Here is a 25,897-nt window from a genome sequence, read left to right as displayed (position 1 = left end):
CATTTTGGGGTGAAATATTCCTTTAAACAATTAGACATGAATTGTTTTGCCTGTTTTCATCAGTTATTGGTCAAACTGTACTGCTGAATAACAAAGAATGAAAACAAATGTGAGCAACAAGCTTCATTTTGTTGCTGAATCTAACTGTATAATGAAGCAGGCTGAGTCAGATTGATGCATGTGATGAATGTTGGTAAGTTAGCTTCTCTTGAGACCACTGTTCTGATTGTGTTTGCGTCTCTCCAGATGGTCTCTAAACGGAACGCTCATTGATCTTCGTAGTGACGAGAGGCGTCACCTGTCTGGAGGTAACCTGATCATTACCGGCCTGGATAGGGACCAAGACAGCGGTGTCTACCAGTGCACTGCCTCCAATGCTCGGGGAACCATCCTCAGCCAGAGAGCCACAATACAGTTTGCATGTAAGTTGCATGTGAGATAATTGGTGAAACTTCATTGAGAACAACCATTATTTTTGAAATTCCTTTTGGTGCCACTTTTTTTTACACCTTTAAAATGTGTAATTTCTGCAACACTAGCTTCACTAAATGGAATTGCTAAAATAGTGATTATCTTCAATAAGTTTCCTTTGGTCTTTGGTATTCGAATGGCATTGCCGAAGAAAGAGCAATCAAACAGGCTGTCACAGGGTGAAATGCCATTCCAGTGACTTCAAACTCTATCAGTCATTCTCATTAGACCAGGTTGATGGCTTCAGCAGTGTATTTGTGCACCGCATATTGACTCACCATATTAATACCCATACTGTCTGCTCTACAAAGTAAACTGCCAAGTATGAGAGTAGCCATCTAGCCACCTGGGCGCTGCACAAATTATTAGAAATGCTGTCCTTGTGTCTGCTAAAGAAATCAGATTCTCAAATCATTTGTGCTCAGAAGCTTGCTTGACATGAAAACACCTGGCCATGAATCATGTTTGTCTGTCAACTTAAGCCCTATTCGGACGGCAGTAGTTTCTCAGGGTAACATCTCTAAAAGTACATTTTCATGGCTCCTCTGTGATAAAACTCAGGCGTTTGGATGACAATTAAATCACGGGGGATGAGCGAAACTTTTTGGGGATCACATGATGGCAGTTGTGCTTGTTATATGGACAATTCATCAATCCACAGACTGTGTCCTCTGTATTTGTGTTTAAATGTGTTTGGAATTACGCTAAAGTGAAAATAAATATGTTAAAGCATGAGGGAACCGCTCTGCAAAGCGCTGCGGACATTTACAGTGTACATATTCACATAAGGAGCAAGCCAAAATTCTTGCGAAGAGCAATTACATGAATCAAGAAACTGTAGGGACAAGACTGTTTATCAACGCAGCCAAATAAATCTGTCAATGGGGGTACGCATGTTTCGTCACCCGCATCACTTCAGTTGCGCCACTTGCGTGCTCTCTCCTAAGCGCACGCAAGGAGATATAGAAGCCACACATATCAAGGACAGTAAAGATATTTAAAATTAAATTTGTGGCGCTATGGTAAAAATAGTTTTCTTATGTTTTATCTGTCAAAATGACGGACATCATTTGGAATTATCTGTCAGTGTTTAAAAAGTGGAGGTGGAAATTAAACCTTTTAAATAAGATATATACATAAACCCGGCAACTTTTCTGGGACTACTTGACCCGTATAAACGGAGTAGTCATGCAAGCCCTATGTATAAATGTATTTAGTAAACGTTTCTACATTAAAATGTGAAATATTACAATTTTATTACATTGCTGCCTTAATAATGGAACATTTCAAAAGTTTACATGATCTGGCTCTCCTTTTTCTTTCCCTTCTACTTAAGAGTTCCCACTCACTATGGTGGAGCAGCGACATAATTTTATTATTGTTATTTATTTCAAAAATTTCTGTTTTTCTGTTTCCTCCAACTTTCACAACTGTCCATTGCCGCCAGAGCTCTTACCACACGCAGCGCAAATGTACAGCACTTAGCAGTGATCAAAAAGGATTTCCAAAATGGCTTTTGGATTATAAACTCAGAGATGTGGATTCGGACGGTAATTAAATTACCACATGACCTTGGTGTTTGTCAAAAAACAGTAGGTAATTTGGCCGGGAATTTTCTTGCGGGAGGTGGGAGAAAAACACAGACATTTCGGATTCGGACAGCAATAAAATCATTGATTACCCCCTGTAAATGCTGGAATTACCTCAAGTCCCCGTGTAAAATAATTGCCGTCCGAATAGGGCTAAAGACACTGTTTTTTCGTGCTGTTTAACTGTTGATTCAACTGCTGGAAAACACAGAGCATCCCACGTTCCTCTTAGGAGACAGACTGCCACTATCTTTATGGGTGGGATAGTGAATCTCACTTCAGGGGATTGGTTAACTAGACCTGCTTGACATTAATTTCCCTTATTGATCATTGGTTAATCAATGGGGAATGATGTTTTTAAATGTATAGTTCACACAAAAACGGACAAAAAACACCAAAAAAAAGAGTAGTCAATATGACTCAAGCACTATATTCCAAGTCTTCTAAAGTACTGTAATTCAATAGCTTTGTGTGAGAAACAAAACAATTTAAAATCTTCCCCTCCACCAAAGCATTCATACTTCATTTGTATCTGTGATAACATAAAATGGAACCTTTAGAAGCGTTGTGCCTTAGACGCAAAACATCATTGGTTCTTTTGTGTCACGTGACCAATTACAACACGACAAGTTTGAATATACGTGTAACACTTCTCAGTTAAAGGAGGAGACGAGAAGCAGATTTTCTGGTTCAGGTAAGCGTTTTATTCTCCCCACTGCAGCAAATGCACTCTTTCAGGGCTCTCACCATGTTCAATAACTCAGTCTAAACATAAACAACTACTTCAGAAAAATAAACTCTCAGCTTTACAATAATAAGCTCTTGGCTTCACAATCAGGTCTCTAATGCCCAGGTTCTCTCTCTCGTCTGAGTGCTGCGTGGCCCTCTTTATGCCGCTCTCCCCGTGCTCACTGAAATTAGAGACAGGTGTTAGACATAATTTAGCTCAGGTGTAAGCGCCCTTACCGCTTTCTCTCTCTCCGGAGAGATGCTTGACCAGCCACCGCTGCCACATATCCCCACCGCCCGACTCAGGCCGGGGCGGCATCCAGCCTGCCTACCACTCCCCCCCCATTCCTGGAAAGGAAGTCGGCGACAGCCATCTGCGCCCCCGGTCTGTGGACCACCTTGAACTTAAACGGATGAAGAGCCAGATACCAACGGGTGATCCGGGCATTAGAGCCACTGGAGTGGGGCGTGATCCGAGCAGAGGGTGAAGGCCCGCCCCAGCAGGTAGTATCGGAGTGTGAGGACCGCCCACTTGATGGCGAGACACTTCTTTTCCACGGTGCTGTACTTAGTTTCCCTTAACGAGAGCTTACGGCTAATGTACAGCACCGGGCGCTCCTCCCCCTCCACCACCTGCGAGAGTACGGCCCCCCAGCCCCTTGTCTGAAGCATCTGTCTGTAACACAAAAGGGAGAGAGAAGTCAGGTGAATGTAAAAGCGGCCCCCCGCAAAGTGCAGCTTTAACTTGCGTGAACGCCCGTTGACACTGCTCCGTCCACTGGACCGGATCTGGAGCTCCCTTTTTAGTGAGATCAGTCAGCGGGCTGGTGACGTCCGAATAATTAAGTACGAACCTTCTATAATAGCCAGCCAGCCCCAGGAACTGTCTCACCCCCTTTTTGGTCTTGGGTCTCGGGCAGGTCGCAATCGCCGCTGTCTTGTCAATTTGGGGACGCACCTGCCCGTGGCCCAAGTGGAACCCCAGATACCGTACCTCCACCCGTCCAATCGCGCACTTCTTCGGATTCGCTGTGAGTCCCGCTCGGCGTAGCGATCTCAGAACCGCCCTCATATGTTGCATGTGCCGCTGCCAATCATTGCTATAAATAATGATGTCATCTAAATAGGCAGTGGCGTAAGCTGAATGAGGTCTGAGGATTCAGTCCATGAGACGCTGAAACGTAGCCGGGGCTCCAAACAACCGAACGGAAGAGTCACAAATTGGTGTAATCCAAACGGTGTGGAGAAGGCGGTTTTCTCACGGGAAATTGGTGTCAAGGGGATCTGCCAATAACCCTTCGTCAAATCCAATGTCGAATAAAAACGAGCAGTGCCCAACCGATCGAGCAACTCATCAACGCGAGGAATTGGATATGCATCAAATTTAGACACCGCGTTGACTTTTCTATAATCCACACAGAATCGCACAGACCCGTCGCTCTTAGGCACTAGAACAACAGGGCTGGACCAATCACTGTGGGATTCTTCTATTACCCCCATATCAAGCATCGCATCCAATTCTTCCCGAACGATTTTCTTCTTGTGTTCGGGTAATCGATAGGGGCGGCTACGTACCATGACCCCCGGGTTTGTATGTCCCGGTAGAGGGGAGAACACATCTGCGAACTCCTGTTGCAAACTAGCAACCTCCGCGAGTTGGCTCAGTGAGAGGTGGTCTCCGCAAATGACCGGGGTGAACTGATTATGTTTTGAACTCATCACCGGTCCGAGCTCCGCCTTCTCGGGAACTACTGTAGCCAACGTCACGGGAACCACCTCCCTCCACAATTTCAGGAGATTGAGGTGGTATGTTTGACGTGCGTCCCCTCTATCAGTTCGTTTAACCTCATAATCGAGATCTCCCACTCGTCGTGTGACTTCAAAGGGTCCTTGCCACTTGGCGAGTAATTTAGAGCTCGATGTGGGAAGCAATACAAGCACTTTATCTCCCAGTGCAAATTCCCTTAGCTGAGTTCCCCTGTCATACAGTCGGCGCTGTCGTTCTTGAGCTTGGAGCAAATTCTCCTGTGTTAGTTGCCCCAAGGTGTGGAGTTTTGCTCTAAGATCAAGAACGTACTGAATTTCATTTTTACTGTTTGAAGGTTCTTCCTCCCAGGCCTCTCGCAATACATCAAGCATGCCGTGTGGGCGTCGCCCATACAGCAGCTTGAATGGGGAGAAGCCAGTGGAGGCTTGCAGGACCTCTCGTACTGCAAATAACAGAGGGTCGAGCCATTTATCCCAATTTCTGGAATCATCGTGCACGAACTTACGAATCATGTTTTTGAGGGTTTTATTAAATCGTTCCACCAGGCCATCCGTTTGAGGATGGTATACACTGGTGCGAATCGATTTAATATTTAACAACTCGTACAGTTCGCGTAGTGTTCGTGACATAAATGTTGTGCCTTGATCGGTGAGGATTTCTTTCGGAATCCCCACCCGGGAGATTATTTTGAAGAGTGCCTCCGCAAAACTGCGTGCTGAGATGTTGTGAAGAGGCACTGCTTCCGGATATCGCGTTGCATAATCCACTAGGACCAATACAAAGCGATGTCCGCGTGCTGACCGTTCTAATGGCCTGACGAGGTCCATTCCAATTCTCTCAAAGGGGAGATCAGAGGGATACTTTTTAAAGTTTATAGCCTAATTATGGTCCTCTGCTTCAGTCTCTTGTTTCTCAGCAAGATGTGATGCAATCATGTTCTGACTTACATTTATGTTGTTGTTCTTGGCAGATACCTTTAACAATGACTTTAACAGTTGGTTGAAGGGCAGGTCAATCAAAAATGAAATTTCTGTCATTACTCACCCCCAAGCCTGTATGAATTTCTCTCTTCTGTGGAACACAAAAGGAGATGTTAGGCAGAATGTTAGTTCCAGTCACCATGCACTGTCACTATTTATTTTTTTTCCATCCACACATTCTCCCTAACATCTCCTTTTGAGTTCCATGGTAGAAAGAAAATCTTAAACATTTGCAAGTGATGACAGAAATACTTTCACTTTAAAATCACTTCAAGAGTACAAGTCAGTACTCACCAGTTACATTATAATGGCCATTCAATGTTGACAAAATGCATTGAAAATATTAACAGGTGAAAACCTGAGAGAGAACCTTGCTTATATTATATGTATATTAAAGATAGAAAAGGATGTATTTTCATAATATGTATATTAATATTATAGTATTTATATTAATATATTATTATTATATATGCATATTTTTTACATACTAATTAAAATGGACATTCTCAGGGTAGAGAAAATACCTGTACAGGTCAGATGGAGCTCCAGATAGATGGAGATGACAGATGTAACAGGTGTTTAATTGTTTCTCTTCTCCCTGCAGTAGGTTCTCTTCAACTAGAGTAGTTCTGATAGCAGTTTTCATAAAGCATTTTTGCTGTGTCTGCCTTTCTTGTCAAAGGTTTTGTAATATGATATGAGGGCGCGATATGAAAACGTGTTGATATGAAAGTCGAGAAAACTAGATTGCTCCGACTTTGTGCGCTTGCAATGTTGACAGCTTTGCTTTGTTGATTATAAACAGGAGCAATAGTTTTATCGCATCGCTCGCTTACAGAGACGCGGTACAATGTCATTCGCACGTCAAATCTTAAGTTAAGTAAATATGCAACAAACTTACTTGTGACTTTCTTTCTGTGCACACTTACATGAAACTCCGCAAGCATTCAGTGAGGTGCACGAGAGAGGGAGAGAGGAATGCGGAAGAGCTGATTTACTCTGGAAATACAGTTTTATTCAAACACAAGATTACTTATTTGTTCATCTGTATGGATTGGTTTACCAATTCACAGTTACGTGTTAAAGTGAATAAAAGTGTGGGCAGTTCCCCCATTCTAATCGTGGAACATACGGGAAATATTACATTTGTTCGCAATCCCGCGCTGATTTTCAAACCCTGCGGATATCCTGCTTCTCCGTTGCAGACACACTCACGTTGGACTGCTATAGGGTGACGTCACTGTGATTACGTGTGTGTACTTGTTTGTGTGTATATGGTGGGGTCCCTTTCGTTTCATACCAGCCCCATTCAACAACATGCAATGTAAAAAGCTTGCAGCTGACTGGGTCTAGCAAGTGTTACGTTGTGCAAAGAATATTAATGAACCATGTGAAATCTCAACAGTGGCGCTCATAATTTAGCAGCAACACACCACTATATGAATGCATATAGGGGAAACACTGAACATGTCTTATTTAAATCTTTGTATATCATCACCCCTCCGTAGTACCCCAAAATGGGTATTTAAGTGGTAATTATGATTGTCTGAAATTAAAGAGCTGGGTCCTGTTCTTTGAATGTTACTTACTCTGTTAGCTCAATATGTTTCAGAATAAACATGGGATTTCCCACTCTTAAAGCCAAGCTTAACATTTATCCAGTTATGTAATCAGAGCAACATAGAATTCCTGGTTTGATAAAGGCAAACAACACTATTATTACTGCTTATATTTAGAGTTAGGAATTTGAACAAACCCCTAACCATTTGACTCATCCCACACCATTTTTTGGAGGTTGTGCAATTATGGTTTTAAATTATCTGAATTTCCATCTGGTGAATAAAATACAAAAGGTAAAAAAATAATAATAAAAAAAATCCCATAGACTTTTTTGCATTGAAGGAGGAATCCAAGCAATATCTAGGGACCAAAATATTATGGAGTCTTGGGGGTGGGCTCTTTCAACTTGGACCATTTACCACCGATTAACTACACAGAACACCCTATAGCAACCATCAGCCTTGCCCTAGTAACCACCCAAAAAACCTTAGTAACTGTATAGCAATGCCCTGGCAACCACCCACAACACCCTAACACCCTCACATTTTCTTCAGAATAAATACATTATCATAAATTAGCATAAATGATACTGAACATAGCAAGTAACCAAGTATGTTCGAAAAACAGGACCCTGTATTTCAACCTACATCCAACTCATAACATTGGAAAAATTAGTTATGGAAATTAAACCATAAAGTCTCTCCTCAACGACACTCAATTCTCCAACCTCCACATCCAGACTGATATTAATGCTATTCATGAAACAATGCCATTCCCTGTGAAGATATCCGGCCTGCCCCACACTCTGCATGCGTCACATGAGTTGAGTCTTATAGATTTTAACACAAGAGGTCATTAATCATTGGCCGTGGCTCTGCCTCTCTGTCTCCAAGCCATTCATCCTGTTACAGGCATCTGAGTGAGTCGCACTCGCTCTACTTCCACCACAGCTCAGTATGACTCTGTTGTGTGGGACGTCTTTTCGGTCAGAAGGAATTCTCTCATTAATCTTTCCCACTGTTCTCCTCCACCTTTCCCTAATCCTGATGTTTCCTTCTCCTTTAGTTTTTCTATTTTTTTCCTCTGCTATGCAATTTGTCTTATCGGTCACATTGACTCACTATTGTTTGTGTTGGGTAGACTGACTCTTGACTGTTTGCTTGAGGGTTTGGATTTGGCGCAGCAGGCCTCCGTTACATCACAAAAAATTCGGGGAAGGTTTTTATCATATCAGGTATACAAGCTGGCTGCCAACTTGCTCCCCTGCTGTTAATTTGTGGTGATGAATGGTGTCGGCATGTGTTGATAGAGAGGCTACTGCCTCAGAGGGTGAGATTAGAATGTGTCTGATAATGATGCCGCTTACAGTGCCTGCTAGGTGAAGGCGATGTTTGCAACTGTTTCTCATACATTCTCATACTGAGTCTCATTCACAAAATATTGCGTATTTATGTGTGCAGAAAAGGTTCTAACACAAAATTTCTTACCCTTGTTCTAATGTTGATGAATCCAGATTATTCCTAATGAGGGAGTGCTTTCCCACAGTTAGTAATTCCATAAAACATGCCCAAACCATCTCCACATAAGGACTTTCCGCGCAACCTCTGCTGAACTGCGATTCGTCACTCTCTGCAAATATGTCATTAAGCTCTTCCTCAAGAGCATGGGCAGGAAGATTTTTGAGTAAAGCCAAGCATGCCATTCTCAAAACCACTCAGAAACACATTAAACTAGGCATGTTACGCAAGGTCAAATATTAAGGAGGGCTTGGGGCAAAAATGCCATTAAAAGTGACAAAGATGCCTCAAAAATTCAAAATGTGGGTGCAAAAAAATGCCCCCGAAATAAGTTCCTGATATAGTTGTTAATATTCTGTTCCAAGCCAATTTTTTTACACATTATCACACAAATTATGATGTTGGTTTTGGCTTAATTTTAAGAACATAGAATATATATATATATATACAGATGCATCTCAATAAATTAGAATGTCGTGGAAAAGTTCATTTATTTCAGTAATTCAACTCAAATTGTGAAACTCGTGTATTAAATAAATTCAATGCACACAGACTGAAGTAGTTTAAGTCTTTGGTTCTTTTAATTGTGATGATTTTGGCTCACATTTAACAAAAACCCACCAATTCACTATCTCAGAAAATTAGAATACATCATAAGACCAATAAAGAAAACATTTTTAGTGAATTGTTGGCCTTCTGGAAAGTGTTCATTTACTGTATATGTACTCAATACTTGGTAGGGGCTCCTTTTGCTTTAATTACTGCCTCAATTCGGCGTGGCATGGAGGTGATCAGTTTGTGGCACTGCTGAGGTGGTATGGAAGCCCAGATTTCTTTGACAGTGGCCTTCAGCTCATCTGCATTTTTTGGTCTCTTGTTTCTCATTTTCCTCTTGACAATACCCCATAGATTCTCTATGGGGTTCAGGTCTGGTGAGTTTGCTGGCCAGTCAAGCACACCAACACCATGGTTATTTAACCAACTTTTGGTGCTTTTGGCAGTGTGGGCAGGTGCCAAATCCTGCTGGAAAATGAAATCAGCATCTTTAAAAAGCTGGTCAGCAGAAGGAAGCATGAAGTGCTCCACAATTTCTTGGTAAACGGGTGCAGTGACTTTGGTTTTCAAAAAGCACAATGGACCAACACCAGCAGATGACATTGCACCCCAAATCATCACAGACTGTGGAAACTTAACACTGGACTTCAAGCAACTTGGGCTATGAGCTTCTCCACCCTTCCTCCAGACTCTAGAACCTTGGTTTCCAAATGAAATACAAAACTTGCTCTCATCTGAAAAGAGGACTTTGGAACACTGGGCAACAGTCCAGTTCTTCTTCTCCTTAGCCCAGGTAAGACTCCTCTGACGTTGTCTGTGGTTCAGGAGTGGCTTAACAAGAGGAATATGACAGCTGTAGCCAAATTCCTTGACATGTCTGTGTGTGGTGGCTCTTGATGCCTTGACCCCAGCCTCAGTCCATCCCTTGTGAAGTTCACCCAAATTCTTGAATCAATTTTGCTGGACAATCATAAGGCTGCGGTTCTCTCGGTTGGTTGTGCATCTTTTTCTTCAACACTTTTTCCTTCCACTCAACTTTCTGTTAACATGCTTGGATACAGCACTCTGTGAACAGCCAGCTTCTTTGGCAATGAATGTTTGTGGCTTACCCTCCTTGTGAAGGGTGTCAATGATTGTCTTCTGGACAACTGTCAGATCAGCAGTCTTCCCCATGATTGTGTAGCCTAGTGAACCAAACTGAGAGACCATTTTGAAGGCTCAGGAAACCTTTGCAGGTGTTTTGAGTTGATTAGCTGATTGGCATGTCAAAATATTCTAATTTTTTGAGATAGCCAAAATCATCACAATTAAAAGAACCAAAGACTTAAACTATTTCAGTCTGTGTGCATTGAATTTATTTAATACACGAGTTTCACAATTTGAGTTGAATTACTGAAATAAATGAACTTTTCCACGACATTCTAATTTATTGAGATGCATCTGTATATATATATATATATAAATTATACATATACAATATATACACAGTATATACTGTATATATATATATATATATATACACTCACCGACCACTTTATTAGCTACTTATTCATGCAATTATCTAATTATAGCCAATCATGTGGCAGCAGTGCAGTTTATAAAATCATGCAGATACGGGTCAGGAGCTTCAGCTAATGTTCACATCAACCATCAGAATGGGGAAAAATGTGATCTCAGTGATTTCGACCGTGGCATGATTTTGGTAATAGACGGGCTGATTTGAGTATTTCTGTAACTGCTGATCACCTGGGATCGCACAGTAGTCTCTAGCAAGGAAAGGAAATGCCTTGTTGATGAGAGAGGTCAACGGAGAATGGCCAGACTGGTTCGAGCTGACAGAAAGGCTATGGTAACTCAGATAACACCTCTGTACAATTGTAGTGAGCAGAATAGCATCTCAGAATGTGCAACATGTTGAAACTTGAGGTGGATGGGCTACAACAGCGGAAGACCATGTCGGTTTCCACTTCTGTCAGCCAAGAACCAAAAGCTGAGGCTGCAGTGGGCACAGGCTCACCAAAACTGGACAGTTAAAGACTAGAAAAACATAGCCTGGTCTGATGAATCTTGATTTCTGCTGAAGTACACAGATGGTAGACCCACTGCAGCCTCAGTTTTCTGTAGCTTTCTCTGGGAGTCTGTGATTTGTGTGAAAGCGTGGTTTGAGTATGCAAATGCAAACTTCATGAGGACTTATGAAACACTGTAGGCTGCACACGGTTAGTGCATGGCACCCACTGTCTCCCTCTGGCTGGACTGCATTGTTAGACATCAACCATGTGTTTTGGAATATTCTCAATTACTTATTTGGTTTCTTTCTGTTTTGCTTTCTAAAATATTAAGTGAATCAGTGCTACTAAATTGCATCTCCATTAGTTGTACCTTTATTTGTAGTGCTGTTTTCAGAATAAGGATGTTCTGCATGCAAACTAAATATGTCTTACAAAAGATACAAAATGTATTTAATTCCATTTCTGTGATAATCTGTTACAGATCTGGAGAACTTCAAAATGCAGACAAGAAGTGCTGTCAATGTGAGGGAAGGTCAAGGTGTCGTTTTGTTATGTGGCACTCCGTTTCACTCTGGAGGTAAGTCTGTATTGTGTTTTGTGTCTTTCTTATGAATGTGCACATGCGTTTCGTTTTGAAGAAATGTTTTGTTTTGTTTTTTTTGTTAAATGAGAGGTTTGAAGAGTAAAGCCTTTGATGCATTTATAGTTTAAAATGTATTACATGAGGACATTGGAATGAGACCTGAAAAGTGGACCAGACCTTATGCCAATGTCTGAAGTTTTGTCGTTCGAGACTATGCACACCCAAACTCCAGTCCTGCCTTCTAAGCTTAAACCAGAGGTGACAGCACTGCATCTTTGCTTTGCATGTTAATTTTCCTCTTCTTAAGGTCATTGTCGTAGTTATTCAATCACACATGAGCTTCCAGCCAATCCTTAGACAACTGATTGAGCTCAAATGGTGGTTGTAATTCAACTAGCTGTAATTGGACAGAAGTCATTAGACCCCAAGTGCAAACAGGAGCGAGGCAGTTGAGAGACATCAATACCAATTAGAGGTCGCAACAATTACTGCAACAAATGAGCTGTCAGAAATTAGAAGATGTGAATGTTTTATAGCCCAGCAATTATGGTTTTCTGAGATAAATCTTTAATTAAGCATTTGTTTAATTAGAGAACTCAGAAGTGGAGCATTTCAAATGAGAATACTCTAATGTTTGGCTTTCATGATGCCAGCAATTGAAAACTAGGCTAACAATGACTAAAAAGCAATAAATAAATAATTCTGAAGTGCTTGAAAAGGCAGAAATTTTATAAACTCACTTTGTTGCAAAGCATATGCATTTCTGAATCACTGATGGTCATTTTACAGCATGCTGGTTAGCATTAGACCTTCTAAAGTAACTCATTTACTATGGATTGCAGATTCTGGCATTGTTTATTTGGCTTCAGTGTTTTCTCATTTGGATCACTTTCTTTTCAATCAGACTTGAATCTGGAGGCAAATGGAAATAAGCACCTGAAATTGGTGTCTCAACCCAATTAGTGGGAACATTTTTTTTTTTTTTCCGAAGAATGCGTTTTCGGCCCAGAGTGGATAATCAATTGTTTATCATGGCAAAATGTGAAAAATAATGTCAAGCTTTGCACATTTGATTTGCACAACTGATTCTATTGCACAAGTTTCTAAAAATATAATGAGAAGTTTTATAAAAAGAGCATTGTAGGGTAAGTTAGTTTGTAACAAAAAAGTATTGTAGGGTAGTTCCTCTTAATCAATTTAAATTGAGATTTAGGTTGCCAAACTCAAAAGACAAATTGGTTATTATTACCAACCTGTTTTATCATAGTGGAGGAAAATGTATTATTTTACACTGGTAATATTTGAAATCTAAGGTAATTTTTTTCTCCTAGGGCAATGCTGAATATACTCTCTGGTATAAAATAGTGGGTGATTAAATCTGTAGAAGAGCAAGTTTTCTTTGCTCCACATGTACAGTTTTCTGCTAGATCAAAAGTAGATCACATATATAATATAACTTTCCTTATATTTCCAGGTTTTTCATGACTGTGGGAACCATGTCATAAATGGGTACTGGTATGCTGTTAAAAATGTTTTTTTTTTTTTTTTTTGCCAAATATATTTGTATTGTTCATGAATACAGTATGCTGTCTTTTTCTTCTGAAGAATAAATGGCACCACGTTTGGAGCATTAAGAGGCATGTTTTAATATGTTTGACCTTGTCCGTCGTTATTTTCAAGCTGTAGGCCATTCTTCAGCATTTCTATTATGCCTCACTTCCTTAAAATGTCACAAGTGAGCATAGACAGAAAGCCGTGTATTGTATGTCACAATGCAGTGGACATGTCATGTACAATATACTGTTATGTTGAAAAAATGATTGCCCCATTTTTCTCGGTGGAGAGCTCAATTGTCATACTATCCTAAAAAAGTGTAGATATAAATATCTTGAACAAAAAGCAACTACAGCATAGTAATGAATGACAGCTTTTTTGTCTTTTTGTTTTTCAGTCATGGTACAGTAGTTAAAGCTGTAGCAATTTTTCTCTCTTTTTAATGAAAAAAACTAATCACTATGTTAACAATAGTTAATGCAGTGGATATGATACACTAACTATTACATATTTGTATGCACATTTCTTAATCTTGGTAACTGTTAATTTATAAATATACTGTTGTTTATTGTTAATCTATATTAGATCATAATGCATTAATTATTGTGAAGGTATACAACTCATGAGCAAGTGTGCTCTGCGAGCTTTGGCGGTAATCCGTATGCACACCTAACCAGGTGCCTTCTTTTTTTTCTTTTTTTGCGATGTATTCATATAAACAGTCAGTAAATAAAGACAATAATAAAAAAAATTTAAAAAAACGGGTTATTTCTCATCGTATGTCTTCAGAAGTCTTGGAATATGACACACAAGCAGCATGGACTATTTTTATGATTATCTTGGGTTCTTTTTTTGTATACGTTTTAAAGTGAGTGAGTCGTTTTCAGCTGCCGTTGTATTGAAAAGATTGCATTGTGTTCATTATAAATTGTCCTTTTGTGTTCCGCATAAAAAAGTAAGTCATATGGGTTTACAATGACATGACTGCAAGATTTTCTGTATACAACCTTATTTTAAAGTGTTACCCTTTTCTAATCCTTTATGTTCTTTGTTCTAATCACTGTCTTACTTATGACATTTGACAAAAGCTACCACGTCTTATTTAGCTAACAAACCCCATAGTCAGGGATTCCCAGCCAACCTCTTTGGAATTCTGAGTCAATCATAAAGAATTGCCTTCAACCTCATGACAATCAGTCTCTCTGCGTGTTTCCCCCGGCTTACAATCAGAGAAACTGTCTCTGAGGACACTTTCAGAGTGACAGTCGTCCTGTACACCTTGTAGATCCCAACAGTTGCATCATGCGCACACGCTTGCTCTTGTTCTTGATTTTTCTCCCCTTTCCTCTCCCGTCCCTTCCCCCGGCCCCGTCTCCTGTAGATGACATGCTAATGCACTGTGGCAGGGCCTTTGGTACACTCTGGTTCAGCCCTTTACAGCAAGGGGCAGCCAGGCATGAATGACGCCAGCAGAGAAGCCCTCGTCCCCCAGCCGCAGTAAAGCTGGACAGGGCATGTGTCATAAGAGTTCCAGTGAGGCGCTTTAATCTAGTTTGTTTCGCTCCCTTTCACGCTGCCTCACAAAGAGCTTGCTCTGTTTACCAAGCCTTACCTGCCCTAAGGAGGTCAGCCTGAGGCGAAGAGAGCACTGGAATACAGACACTTTGTACAAGCTTTGTATGACCGAACAAAGTGACTCAGAACCTTTCTAGAAGTATAAATGTCTATGTCAGAAGTTAAAGCTCTTTTTGTGACTTCTTTTTCAGAGCTTACCTTCACCTGGCTCTTCAATGAGTACCCTCACTTTGTCCAGCAAGATAGTCGGCGCTTCGTATCCCAGGAGACAGGGAATCTCTACATAGCAAAAGTGGAACCCTCCGATGTAGGGAATTATACATGTGTAGTTAATAACAGTATAACCAAGGAGCGGGTCTTCAGTTCGCCCACACCTTTAGTGCTGAGAAATGATGGTAAGAGTGGTATTTTTTGTGAAAAATCACACCTCTTAACTTTATAGACATAACCTAAGGTGAAAATTGACATTTTACCAAAATGCCCAAAAATACACCCAAAAATGAAAATTATGTCATCATTTACACACCGTCAGGTTGTTCCAAACCTGTATGACTTTCTGTACCATGCAACACAATAAAGACATTTTTGATAATGTACTGCTCACTCATTTCTGGGTGTTTATTCAGCTTTGGGCACATTTGTACTTTTCCACAGGGCTAAAAGTCTTGTACTAAAACATTTTTAAATCTCTAAAAGGTTTATTTGATCTACTACATGCATCACAGGAGTTTTTTTGTTTTTTGTTTTTGTTTTTAAGTTTTTTTAAAGTCATGCAAATTCCTACCACAGTGTAAATTCCACCACATCTCAAATTATGAATTTTGTTAATAGAATTCTGTGGTGGAAATATTGGTGATGGAAATTATTTTTGTATTAATTAATACATTTTTAATAAAATGGCTAAGAGTCTTTTTAAAGCTAATTATGTATCCTAAATAGACAAAATTAAATAATATTTTCAAACTTTATGCACAATTTGACAAAATTACATCTTAATCGGAAATGACACCCAATAAAACGTTATGATTACTTATGTATCCTCCGTTCCCTGATGGAGGGAATGAGACGTTGTGTCGATGTAGTGACACTAGGGGTCACTCTTGGGAGCCCGAGACACCTCTGGTCTTTGATAAAAGGCCAATGAAAATTGGCGAGTGGTATTTGCATGCCACTCCCCCGGACATACGGGTATAAAAGGAGCTGGTATGCAACCACTCATTCAGGTTTTATGCTGAGGAGCCGATATAAGGTCCGGCCATTTCAGCGGGTAGTTCAGCGTTCTGGCAGGAGGGACACATGATGTTCTGAACCGGGAGGAGCATGCGCTTTTCCCAGTTGACCCAAAGCCCTAGTCGGCTGAGGTGTGAGAGCACCAGGTCCTTGTGTGCGCACAACATGTCTCGAGAATGAGCTAGGATTAGCCAGTCGTCGAGATAGTTGAGAATATGAATGCTCAACTCCCTTAACGGGGCAAGGACAGCCTCTGCGACCTTTGTAAAGACACGAGGACACAGGGACAGGCCGAAAGGGAGGACTTTGTACTGATACGCCTGACTTTCGGACGCAAACCACAGGAAGGGTCTGTGTCGAGGAAGGATCGAGACGTGGAAGTACGCATCCTTCAGGTCTACCGCCGCGAACCAATCTTGATGCCGGACGCTCACCAGAATGCGTTTTTGCGTCAGCATCTTGAACGGGAGTCTGTGTAAAGCCTAGTTCAGAACTCACAGGTCCAAGATTGGGAAGAACACCACTTAGCGAACATACGCCACTTAAAGGCATACAGGCGCCACATAGAGGGGACCCTAGCCTGAGTGATCGTGTCTACCACCACGGGTGGTAGACCGCTTAGGTCTTCCACATCCCGGCCAGGGGCCAGACATGGAGATTCCAGAGGTCTGGGCGCAGGTGCCAGATGGTGCCCCGTCCCTGAGAAAGAAGGTCCTTCCTCAGGGGAATTTGCCAGGGGGAGCTGTCGCGAGGAGCGTGAGGTCCGAGCACCACATCTGGGTGGGCCAGTAGGGTTCTACCAGGACGACCTGCTCCTCATCCTCCTTGACCTTGCACAGGGTATGTGCAAGCAGGCTCACTGGGGGAAACGCATATTGGCGCATGCAAGGGGCCAGCTGCGCATGCCAGGGGCCAGAATTGCCAACAACTCGAGGCAGTCGATGTGCCAATGCAGTCGCGGACCCGTCCAAGATTGGCCGCAACCCACCGCTTTTTTTCGGTACGATAAAGTAGGGGCTGAAAAACCCCTTCTTCATCTCGGCTGGAGGGACAGGTTCTATCTTGCCCTTCCGTAGGAGGGTAGTGATCTCCACGCAAGGTAGCAGCGTTTTCATCCTCCACCAAGGTGAAGTGGACACCGCTGAACCTGGGCAGACGCCCGGTGAAGTGAACCGTGTAGCCAAGTCGGATGGTCCAGACCAGCCCTCGCGACGGATTGGAAAGCACAAGCCATGCATCCAAGTTCCGTGCAAGGGGGACCAAAGGGACAACGTCATCGGACGTACCGGCAGATGGGGCCTCGCGGCGGGGTGGAGCTCGAGGTGCCACACCACGTCGTGGATGTGCTGAGTCTAAGGACATCGAAGCACTTACCTGGTTCCTTGTGACCACCCCTGGAACAGCCTGGGACGGGGGAGGAAGAGGCCTGTCCTCGTGACCCGTGGAGACTGTCACATCAGGGTGGATTTGTGCCACAGCTGGCACAACCTGCCAAATAGAGTGGTGGAAGGTGGTCGTGATGACAGCTGTGCACACCGGATACGTGACCCAGGGAACAAGGAAACCACTCTTGCTGAGCTCTTGAATACTGCAGCCACTTGGGCATGCAGCGCAATTAATTGCAAAAGGTAATCTGCTTACCAGCTCCAGAGCAGTGGGTTTCATTGTCCCTGGGTCGCCCGTTTCAAGGGCGCTTTGAAACCTTTCACGGGTTCTGGGCGGCCGTGAGAAAGGTGGTGTCTGCTTCCTGCGGTGGGCTCCACGCCGGGGCCGGGCCAAAAGGGCGGGCTGCGGCAGAGCTGGTAGATGGGGTGCGGGATCTTGAGCCGCGTCGAAGCAGGATATGCCGTCTAGCATCCATCTACTGCTCAACCATCGAAAACTGTTAGGCAAAGTCCTAGGCCCACCTGGGAAATGGGGGCAGCAAGGAATCGCATCTTGTCGGCCTCGCCCATCTCGACCAGGTTGAGCTAAAGGTGGCACTCCTGGACCACTAGTGTGGCCATCGTCCGCCTGAGAGGCAGTTCCTGCATCAATCCCGGGGTGGAACTGCCCTCGTGCAGTTCCTTTAGCGCCTTGGCGGACTTTCAGGTGAGCCATGGCGTGCAGGGTGGAGGCGGCTTGTCCAGCGGCACCGTAGACCTTGGCCGTCAGAGATGACATAAACCTACAGACCTTGGATGGGGGCTTTGAGCACCCGCGCCAGGTGGCGGCGCTCTGCGGGCATAGGTGCACCGCGAGCGCCATTATCCACCGGGGGATTGCCGAATAACCCTTGGCCGCCCCACCATCGAGGGTAGTGAGGGCGGGGAAGCTGAAAAGATCGGGACCGGGCAGTAAAAAGTGCCTCCCTTGACCTTGTCAGCTCTTCATGCACTTCCAGGAAGAAAGGAACGGGGCGGGGCGTGGCTTTGAGCGGTGCCGCGAGCCCAGGAACCAATCACCGAGCCGCGAGGGTTCAGGGAAGAGCAGTGAGTTCCACTCTAGCTGATGCTCATGGCTGCCCGGGAAAGCAAGTCGTCATCTCCGCATCAGCCTGTGACTGGGCAATCATCCCCGAAGGGAGGAGCCCAGCTGAGGCTTCCGACTGGATGAGCCCGCTCTCCGATGCTGCGCTCGAGAGCTCATCACTTTCGCGGGCTCCTATAAGAGGTCGAACTCGCCGTGAGACGAGCCGGTGGACTCATCCGGAAGCCCGATCGGGCAGACGAGCGTGCTGGGGAATGGGAGGTCCATGGGGGGATACCCGGCGGAGGCGGTCCCACTGGGGTCCCCAAATCGCCCCCAGTGCTAGCCACGCTGGCCTCATACCCGTGGGTAAAAGGACCGAGGCGGGGAGCCTCTGGGGTGGCTTGCTTTCTTACGAAGGCAAGCCGCAACCGCAACGTTGCCATGGACATATTCTCGCAATGAGAATATGACCATCCACGAACGCTGTCTCTGCGTGAGCAGTGCCCAGACACGAAAGACAGTGATCATGACCATCAGAAGGCGAGAGATAACGAGCGCAACCAGGAATAACACACAATCGGAAAAGCATCTTTAGAAAGACGCGTCTTTAAAAAGATGTTCCATGTGTGCCGCTCTTTTAGAGAAATGTACTCTTTTAGAGAAATATACTCTTTTATTTCTGCCGAAGCGCCCAGGGGCATTCTCTGCAGTGCACCAGTGCAAAGGGGGGAGAAGCCACTGAAATGCGCCGTCAGATCCAGCAGAGGTGAACGAACAGTAGTATTCAGCTCAGTGAGCATGACCATTCGGCTCCGAAGAGAAAATCTGAATGAGTGGTTGCATACCAGCTCCTTTTATACCCGTATGTACGGGGGAGTGGCATGCAAATACCACTCGCCAATTTTCATTGGCCTTTTATCAAAGACCAGAGGTGTCTCGGGCTCCCAAGAGTGACCCCTAGTTTCACTACATCGACACAACATCGAGTGCGTGACAGATAGGGAACTATTCTGCTCACTAGTGATATTAGCATTGCATTTTCTTTCTTTTCTTTAAACATTCTTTGCCTTATATTTCATCTCAAGCATACTTTTTGCTGACACTTTTGTCAAGTTGGTTAACAGGTACACTGACTTTTGAAAAAAAAAAAAAAAAAAAAAAATAAAATAAATATATATATATATATATATATATATTAGGGATGTAAAAGTTTGGTGTGATGGAAATAATGGCATGTGGGAAAAACTGTGGGACAGTCATAATTGTTTTAAATATTTATAGAAATAATTGTCACACAATAAATAGTGAAATCGTTTATGCTTATTTCACACTTTGTTTAGATTATCCTATTTTTAAACATTTAAGAATTTTTTTTTATTATTATGGATCCCCATAGTTTAATATTGAAAGTCTGGGTCTGAAACAAAGCTACAACAATAAAATCTATACATAAAAGGAATTTGAAAAGTATTAAACATAAACAATGAAGGCCTGGTAAAAGTTTCTAAGTCAATTTAAATATAAAATATAATAGATAAAGTGACCTTTATCTAACAAAAAGAAAAATGTAAAAATATGTTACCTCTGGGACATGAAACTGCCCGAAGTTGAAGAAGCACCTTTCTGTGCAGTTTCAGTCATTGGGACTGGAGCATTCAAGCTTCAAAAAGGATGCAAAACCACTATAAGAGTAAAAAAATAAAAGCATCACGAAAATATTCCACATGGCTTACATGCCAACTTTATATTTCAAGTATTCTGAAGTGCTATCAAAATATTGCTCTTTTGTATTGAGCATCCCGACCAGCCCAAAACAGTAAAATTTGCTCGACCAATGGCACGAGTTTGGGGCGGGACTACCTGTCTGACCTACCAATGAAAGAAAGGGGGAGTGTCTTTATTTTTGCTAAACCGTTTGGTGACGCGAGTGGCTCATAAATTACATACTTCACCTTTTAGTTAAAGCCCCATAAAGGAGGTTATCTCAAAAAGGTCAAAAGAAAAAGTGACATTTTAAAGAGAGGTCTTAATTCGTAAATGTCAGAGATATTTTTAATGCCACTCTCTTGAAAGCTAAACTGCCTCTTTTGAAAACAGTACCCTATACTCTTCACTGTTCCTCAAAGCAGGCCACATTTCCATTTGAGATGGATCCTGTTTTTATTATGTGTGTTCCATAAATCTTTAATAACATGTCGCTGTATTTTTGGCACAATCTTCTCAGCTCCCATGCTCATTGACAGGTCTTTGTGTTTTGCCATTTGTTGTTGTTTTGCTTGTATTCGCATGCATATGCATATCACAAATCATGGATGTTGAAGCTGTATGCATCTGTGCTGTGTTGTCTGCCCATGGCAGGGGTGATGGGAGAGTACGAGCCCAAAATAGAGCTTCATTTCTCAGACACCATTCCAGTTGCGAAAGGATCCACACTGAAACTGGAATGCTTCGCCTTGGGAAAGTAAGTGTCGATGTTTGTGCACCTGGGTCTGTCTGCCTCCTCAGCAAAGTGCTGCCTGAGTTACACTTGCTTGGTTATTAAAGAAATAGCTCAACCAGATATAAAAATACTGTCATTATTTATTCTCCATAATGTCGCTCCAAACCCTTATTATGTTCTTTCTGACACAGAACACAAAAGTTCTGCCATATAAAAGTGAATAATCCTGGCTGTCCGGGTTGCCAAGATCCAAAAAGGGCAAAAACTAAAAACATAAAACCACACCAAAAGTAATCGATATGACTTGTGCACTATTTTCCAAGTCATGTGAAGCCATAAAATCATTTTGCTTGATGAATAGAAAAAATTTGTTTGTTTTGTTTAGTTTTTCTTTTCCTGTTTGGAGTTTGACAGCCCAGAGTCAGTATTGACTTTCATTATATAGCTAAAGCTGTGCAAAATCTTTAAAATCTATCTTTTTTGTGTTACACAAGTTTTGAACGACACGAGGGTTAGTAAATAATATCAGAATTTTCATTTTTGGTTGAGCTATATCTTAAAGGATGTGTCATGATGTTTAGTGATGTTAGTGAATAAGCATTCATGTTAGTTGTCATGCATTTTTATTTATTTTGATCCCACATTATAAAATACACAGAATTCAAGATGAGCACTTCAGGTTCCCTTATAATGTGATTTACAATCAGTCATGGAAGCTTTTTAGAGAAGTCTTCTCACTATAATGGCCTGCATTGCAGAGAGCAATGACCCAAAAAAATGTACTCCTTAAATAGTTTGGAAATAGAGCTGGAAGCTTCTTTTCAATGGAAGAGTAGAAGTGTTGTCGTTTAGAGAGAGGGAAAATGCAGGTTTACAAAGAGCTGGAGATGATAGCTTTTCAGACTTTACAAAGAGCAAATCACCCCTGATCCAAATGTGAATCAGATCCATTCACACTCAGATTTCCTTTCTAGGGTGCAGCTATAAAGAATTAAGAGGGGAAATTGATTTTCTCTCAAAAATATTGTTAAAATGTAATTCTGGAATTTTACCTCAGAACTGACCTCAATTGGAAAAAAATCCTGTAGCTCAAACTAGTCGAGAATAGAGCTACACGAAGGGCCTTTCTTCAAGACTGTTAAGCGTTCTGTACTGTACATACAATGCTCACTTCAAGGGAGTAATTTTGATGTTTAGGATCACGTGATTCCAAGCGCTGTGTCATCGCGTTCCATTTTGAAACCTGAGGTAATAATCTGCCAAATAATTAAATGTGAAGGAAAAAATTGGATTATGGGATAATTTACGTACTAACAGTATCTTTGCTGTGGTTCCGCAGTCCAGTTCCGAGGATCAGCTGGAGAAGAACCAGTGACGTTCCGTTCCCTAGCAAAGTCAAACTGAAGAATTCTAACGCCATTCTGGAGATTCCAAGTTTCCAACAGGAAGACACAGGGACGTACGAGTGCATAGCGGAAAACAGTCGAGGGAAGAATGCTGCAAGGGGGCGTGTGTCTTTCCATGGTGAGTTATTTACCCTTGATTTTTATTTTATTCATTTTGTATTTATGTGTACAGTATGTCACTTAATACTTCCCATAAATACCCTTAAAAGCCATTATAAATACGGAGTGTCTATTTGCACCCCGGTGTAAATAGCATCTGCCAAATTGGGTATCTATTTGCACCCCAATAGTCTGGTGGATCACAGAAATATACGACAAACTAACCAATAGATGTCGCTGCAGTGGCGTGGGGTGTAAAAACGGTGAATGTGTACCTAGTGACCGTGGTTCAAATCTGCCTTTTGTCCCATGCTTTTCCCCATCTGATTTCCTGTTTCCACTCTTAATATTTCCTTTAATACTTCTTGAAATAATAGATAAAAATTCATATAAATGTTGATTTCATCGCAGTGATTTGGTCATGGTGAATGTCAGGTAGTGCAGACAAGGGATCGATCCGGAGGCGGGTCTGTCAATCACACTCGTTCCTGCGTGAAACCATGGTTACTGTAATAAAGCCAAGGTTATTTTTTCTAAGGTAAGGTTAAGGTTAGGTTTAGGTGTAGGGGTTAATGTAGTTTGATTTTGGGACTCTAAATAAACACAATAAACACACTGCAGTGATGCCCATATACTGTATGTTAGTATTTAAACATGGGTGCAAATAGTATCTGAAACTATATTTGCATAATTGTGCAATTAGTATCTACCATTATTTGTACCAGGGTTGGGGTGCAAATAATATTTGCCACTATTTGTACTGGGTGTAAATAGCATATATCATTGTTTGCACCAGGGTGTAAACAGCATCTGACACTATGTGCACCAGGGTGCAGTTAGTATCTACCATTATTTCCACCAGGGATGGGGTGAAAATAATATCTGCCACTATTTGCACTGGGGTGTAAATATCACATACCATTATTTGCACCAGGGTGCAAATAGCATCTGCCTATAAATATTGGTACAATTTATTGCTTGAATTGATATTATTTAGATATATTGAATGCCATGAAATTTCTCAGAGCTGTCTAGTGTTATTGCTGTCTAGTGTCATTTTCACATTTAATGAAGGCCAGTTGTAAAGGGTAACACTTTACGGTATAGTTCTATTTATTAACATAAGTAAATGCGTTAGATATCATAAACTAATAATGAACAATAATTTTTCACAGCATTTATATATCATGGTTAATGTTGATTTACAAATATAGTAATGTGAATTGTTAGTTCATATAATTTCATAATGCATTGACTCATGTAAACCAATGCAAGTTTTAATGTAAAAAGAAAAAAACAAACACATGTGTTAGTATTTGTAGAAATTAACATTTACCAATAATAATAAATGCTACAGCAAAAGTATTGTTTATTTTTAGTTCCTGTTAAGTATTGTTTTTATTAATTATAATGACAGGTGTGATTTTTTTTATTATTATTATTATATGCAAAGTTGTTTTTTTTTTTTTTTTTTTTTTTTATGGTTCAGTGTTTGGTTCAAAAGTTCTAAGCTGTTGAATGGGGTGGCTTAATTGTAATGACATGTTTCCATTGTCATTATGGCATGTAAAAGTGCACACACAGTTTTGTTAACCTCGCTATGCTATCTGTGTCATAACTCAAAGTGAGAACATTAACATAACAAGTGCAAAATCAAACCGAATGCCATTTATTTTTAAGAAAGATATCACAAGCACGCTTTTCATGCAAATTATTTCACAAAGAGAAGTTTTAAATTGATAAAACAATAGATGTACTGTTTCAGATTAGGCCTTGGGTCCAGTTGGTTAAAACAAATTGCAATTATTGAACAGAAAATTGCAGTAAATACTGAGAAAATGTCTAGTATTGTTGTTTGCAGATGCTACATAATAACTACATTAAATATTTTGTTACACAATGCAAAAACATTTGTAAGTGTGACTTGAATGTTGAAATACGTTTCTAAACCACTGAACAAAGCTTTCGCAAGTGAAGCATTTTTGTGTTAATAGCCTATGTTGTGAAACTGAAATACAATTTTGTAGAATAGATGAAAATTAGAGTTTGCCATATTAAAGTAGATTTTCTGTTTGACTTCTTGCAAAAAAACAAGCAACATGGCAAACACTGGATTGGTATCGCTCTTAACGGATTCAGAGGTTTTATCCTGAGTCTTTTAAAATGGGGGGAATGCAATCAAATGAATGTGTTAATTGAGCTCAAGTCTTGGTAGCTACACAGGCACTGCAGAGTCTGCCAGCTGAAAGGATAATAAGCTTCCAGAAGGAGGTCAAAGTTTGTAGTGCTGAATAGAGGATGTGCCCATACTTTGGCATATTTGACACATTCATATGGAGTGTTTCACTCCAGTCATAAGATTCGTATTCATATGGCTCTTTTGAAATATATTGTTTGTTTTCATTTGAGTGTCAAGCATGCTGTCAGTATAATACTGACTTGTGAGTGGGTGTATGTCAAACCATTTGGAGGTGGAAGGATTCTAGTAAAGCTCGCCTGTAGGGGCGGCTTGTGTAGTTTTCACTTTGCAAACTTTTCTGATAATGATTACTGATAATTTATTATAAGTAACACTGATTCGAGGAACTGGAGAGAGGTTGGATCGGATTTTGCAGAAAAAGTGTGCAACCGAGAACTATAGTTCACACAAAAATGGCAAAAAAAACTATGTCATTCACTCACCCTCATGTTGTTACAAACCCATGCAGTATAATTTTCTTACTGCCATGGAACACAAATGGAGATATTTCACTGAAAGCCCTGGCCACTGTTTTCCATACTATGAAAGTGAATGGAGAGGGGGGTTGTCGTCAGAGACTGTGAATGAGATGGGTCACTGATATACTTATGAAATGGGATAAAACATAATACTGAAGAAATGGATGTTCTGCCTTGCAGTTAAAAGAGCCTATCACTTTTTTGATAGAGACTTCACCTGTTAGTTTTCTTTGAGAACGTGGATGTGTATTAGCTGGACCAGCATGGAAAATAACGTTTTTTTTTTTTTTAGAGTGATCTGAGCTGAAGAAGCACAATTAATTATTTGATTGTTGTCAGATTTTATTGCTAATTTGAATGTGTTATTTATATCAGTGCTATTTTCTTTCAGGAGGCAAGAGTGGCCTCAAAAAAATTGGATAAGAAAAATAACGACTGTACCTAAATAAAACAAATAAAATGGAACAAAATTATTATGTAAACTCAAATAATGTGCATAGCAGTCATATTTCTAAAATTACACTGTCCAACAGTGATATCAGCAGATAAAGTTTCAGAGGGAGGTTTGGTCATTGTGATCTCATTGAGCTCCTAAAGCGTAGCATAAATGTGAGTGGGCTGAATGTGGAAGATAGGCTAAAAGTCACACGAGAGGAGGCA

General features: G+C 41.4%; 1 protein-coding gene across 1 annotated transcript in view; it reads left to right on the top strand.

Moving 5' to 3' along the window:
- The window catches only part of LOC127449335 (contactin-3-like), a 91,490-nt gene that overhangs the window by 29,486 nt on the left and 36,107 nt on the right, over window positions 1-25,897 (top strand). Inside the window, exons 4-8 of the mRNA XM_051712691.1 lie at window positions 247-422; window positions 11,663-11,758; window positions 15,085-15,288; window positions 20,933-21,035; window positions 22,354-22,538. Coding sequence (XP_051568651.1) covers window positions 247-422; window positions 11,663-11,758; window positions 15,085-15,288; window positions 20,933-21,035; window positions 22,354-22,538 — 764 coding nt within the window. The remainder of the gene's footprint in view (window positions 1-246; window positions 423-11,662; window positions 11,759-15,084; window positions 15,289-20,932; window positions 21,036-22,353; window positions 22,539-25,897) is intronic.

This window comes from Myxocyprinus asiaticus, chromosome 12 (genome assembly GCF_019703515.2).
Source record: "Myxocyprinus asiaticus isolate MX2 ecotype Aquarium Trade chromosome 12, UBuf_Myxa_2, whole genome shotgun sequence".
NCBI classification, from domain to species: Eukaryota; Metazoa; Chordata; class Actinopteri; order Cypriniformes; family Catostomidae; genus Myxocyprinus; species Myxocyprinus asiaticus.
This window is presented reverse-complemented; position numbering and strand designations above follow the sequence as displayed.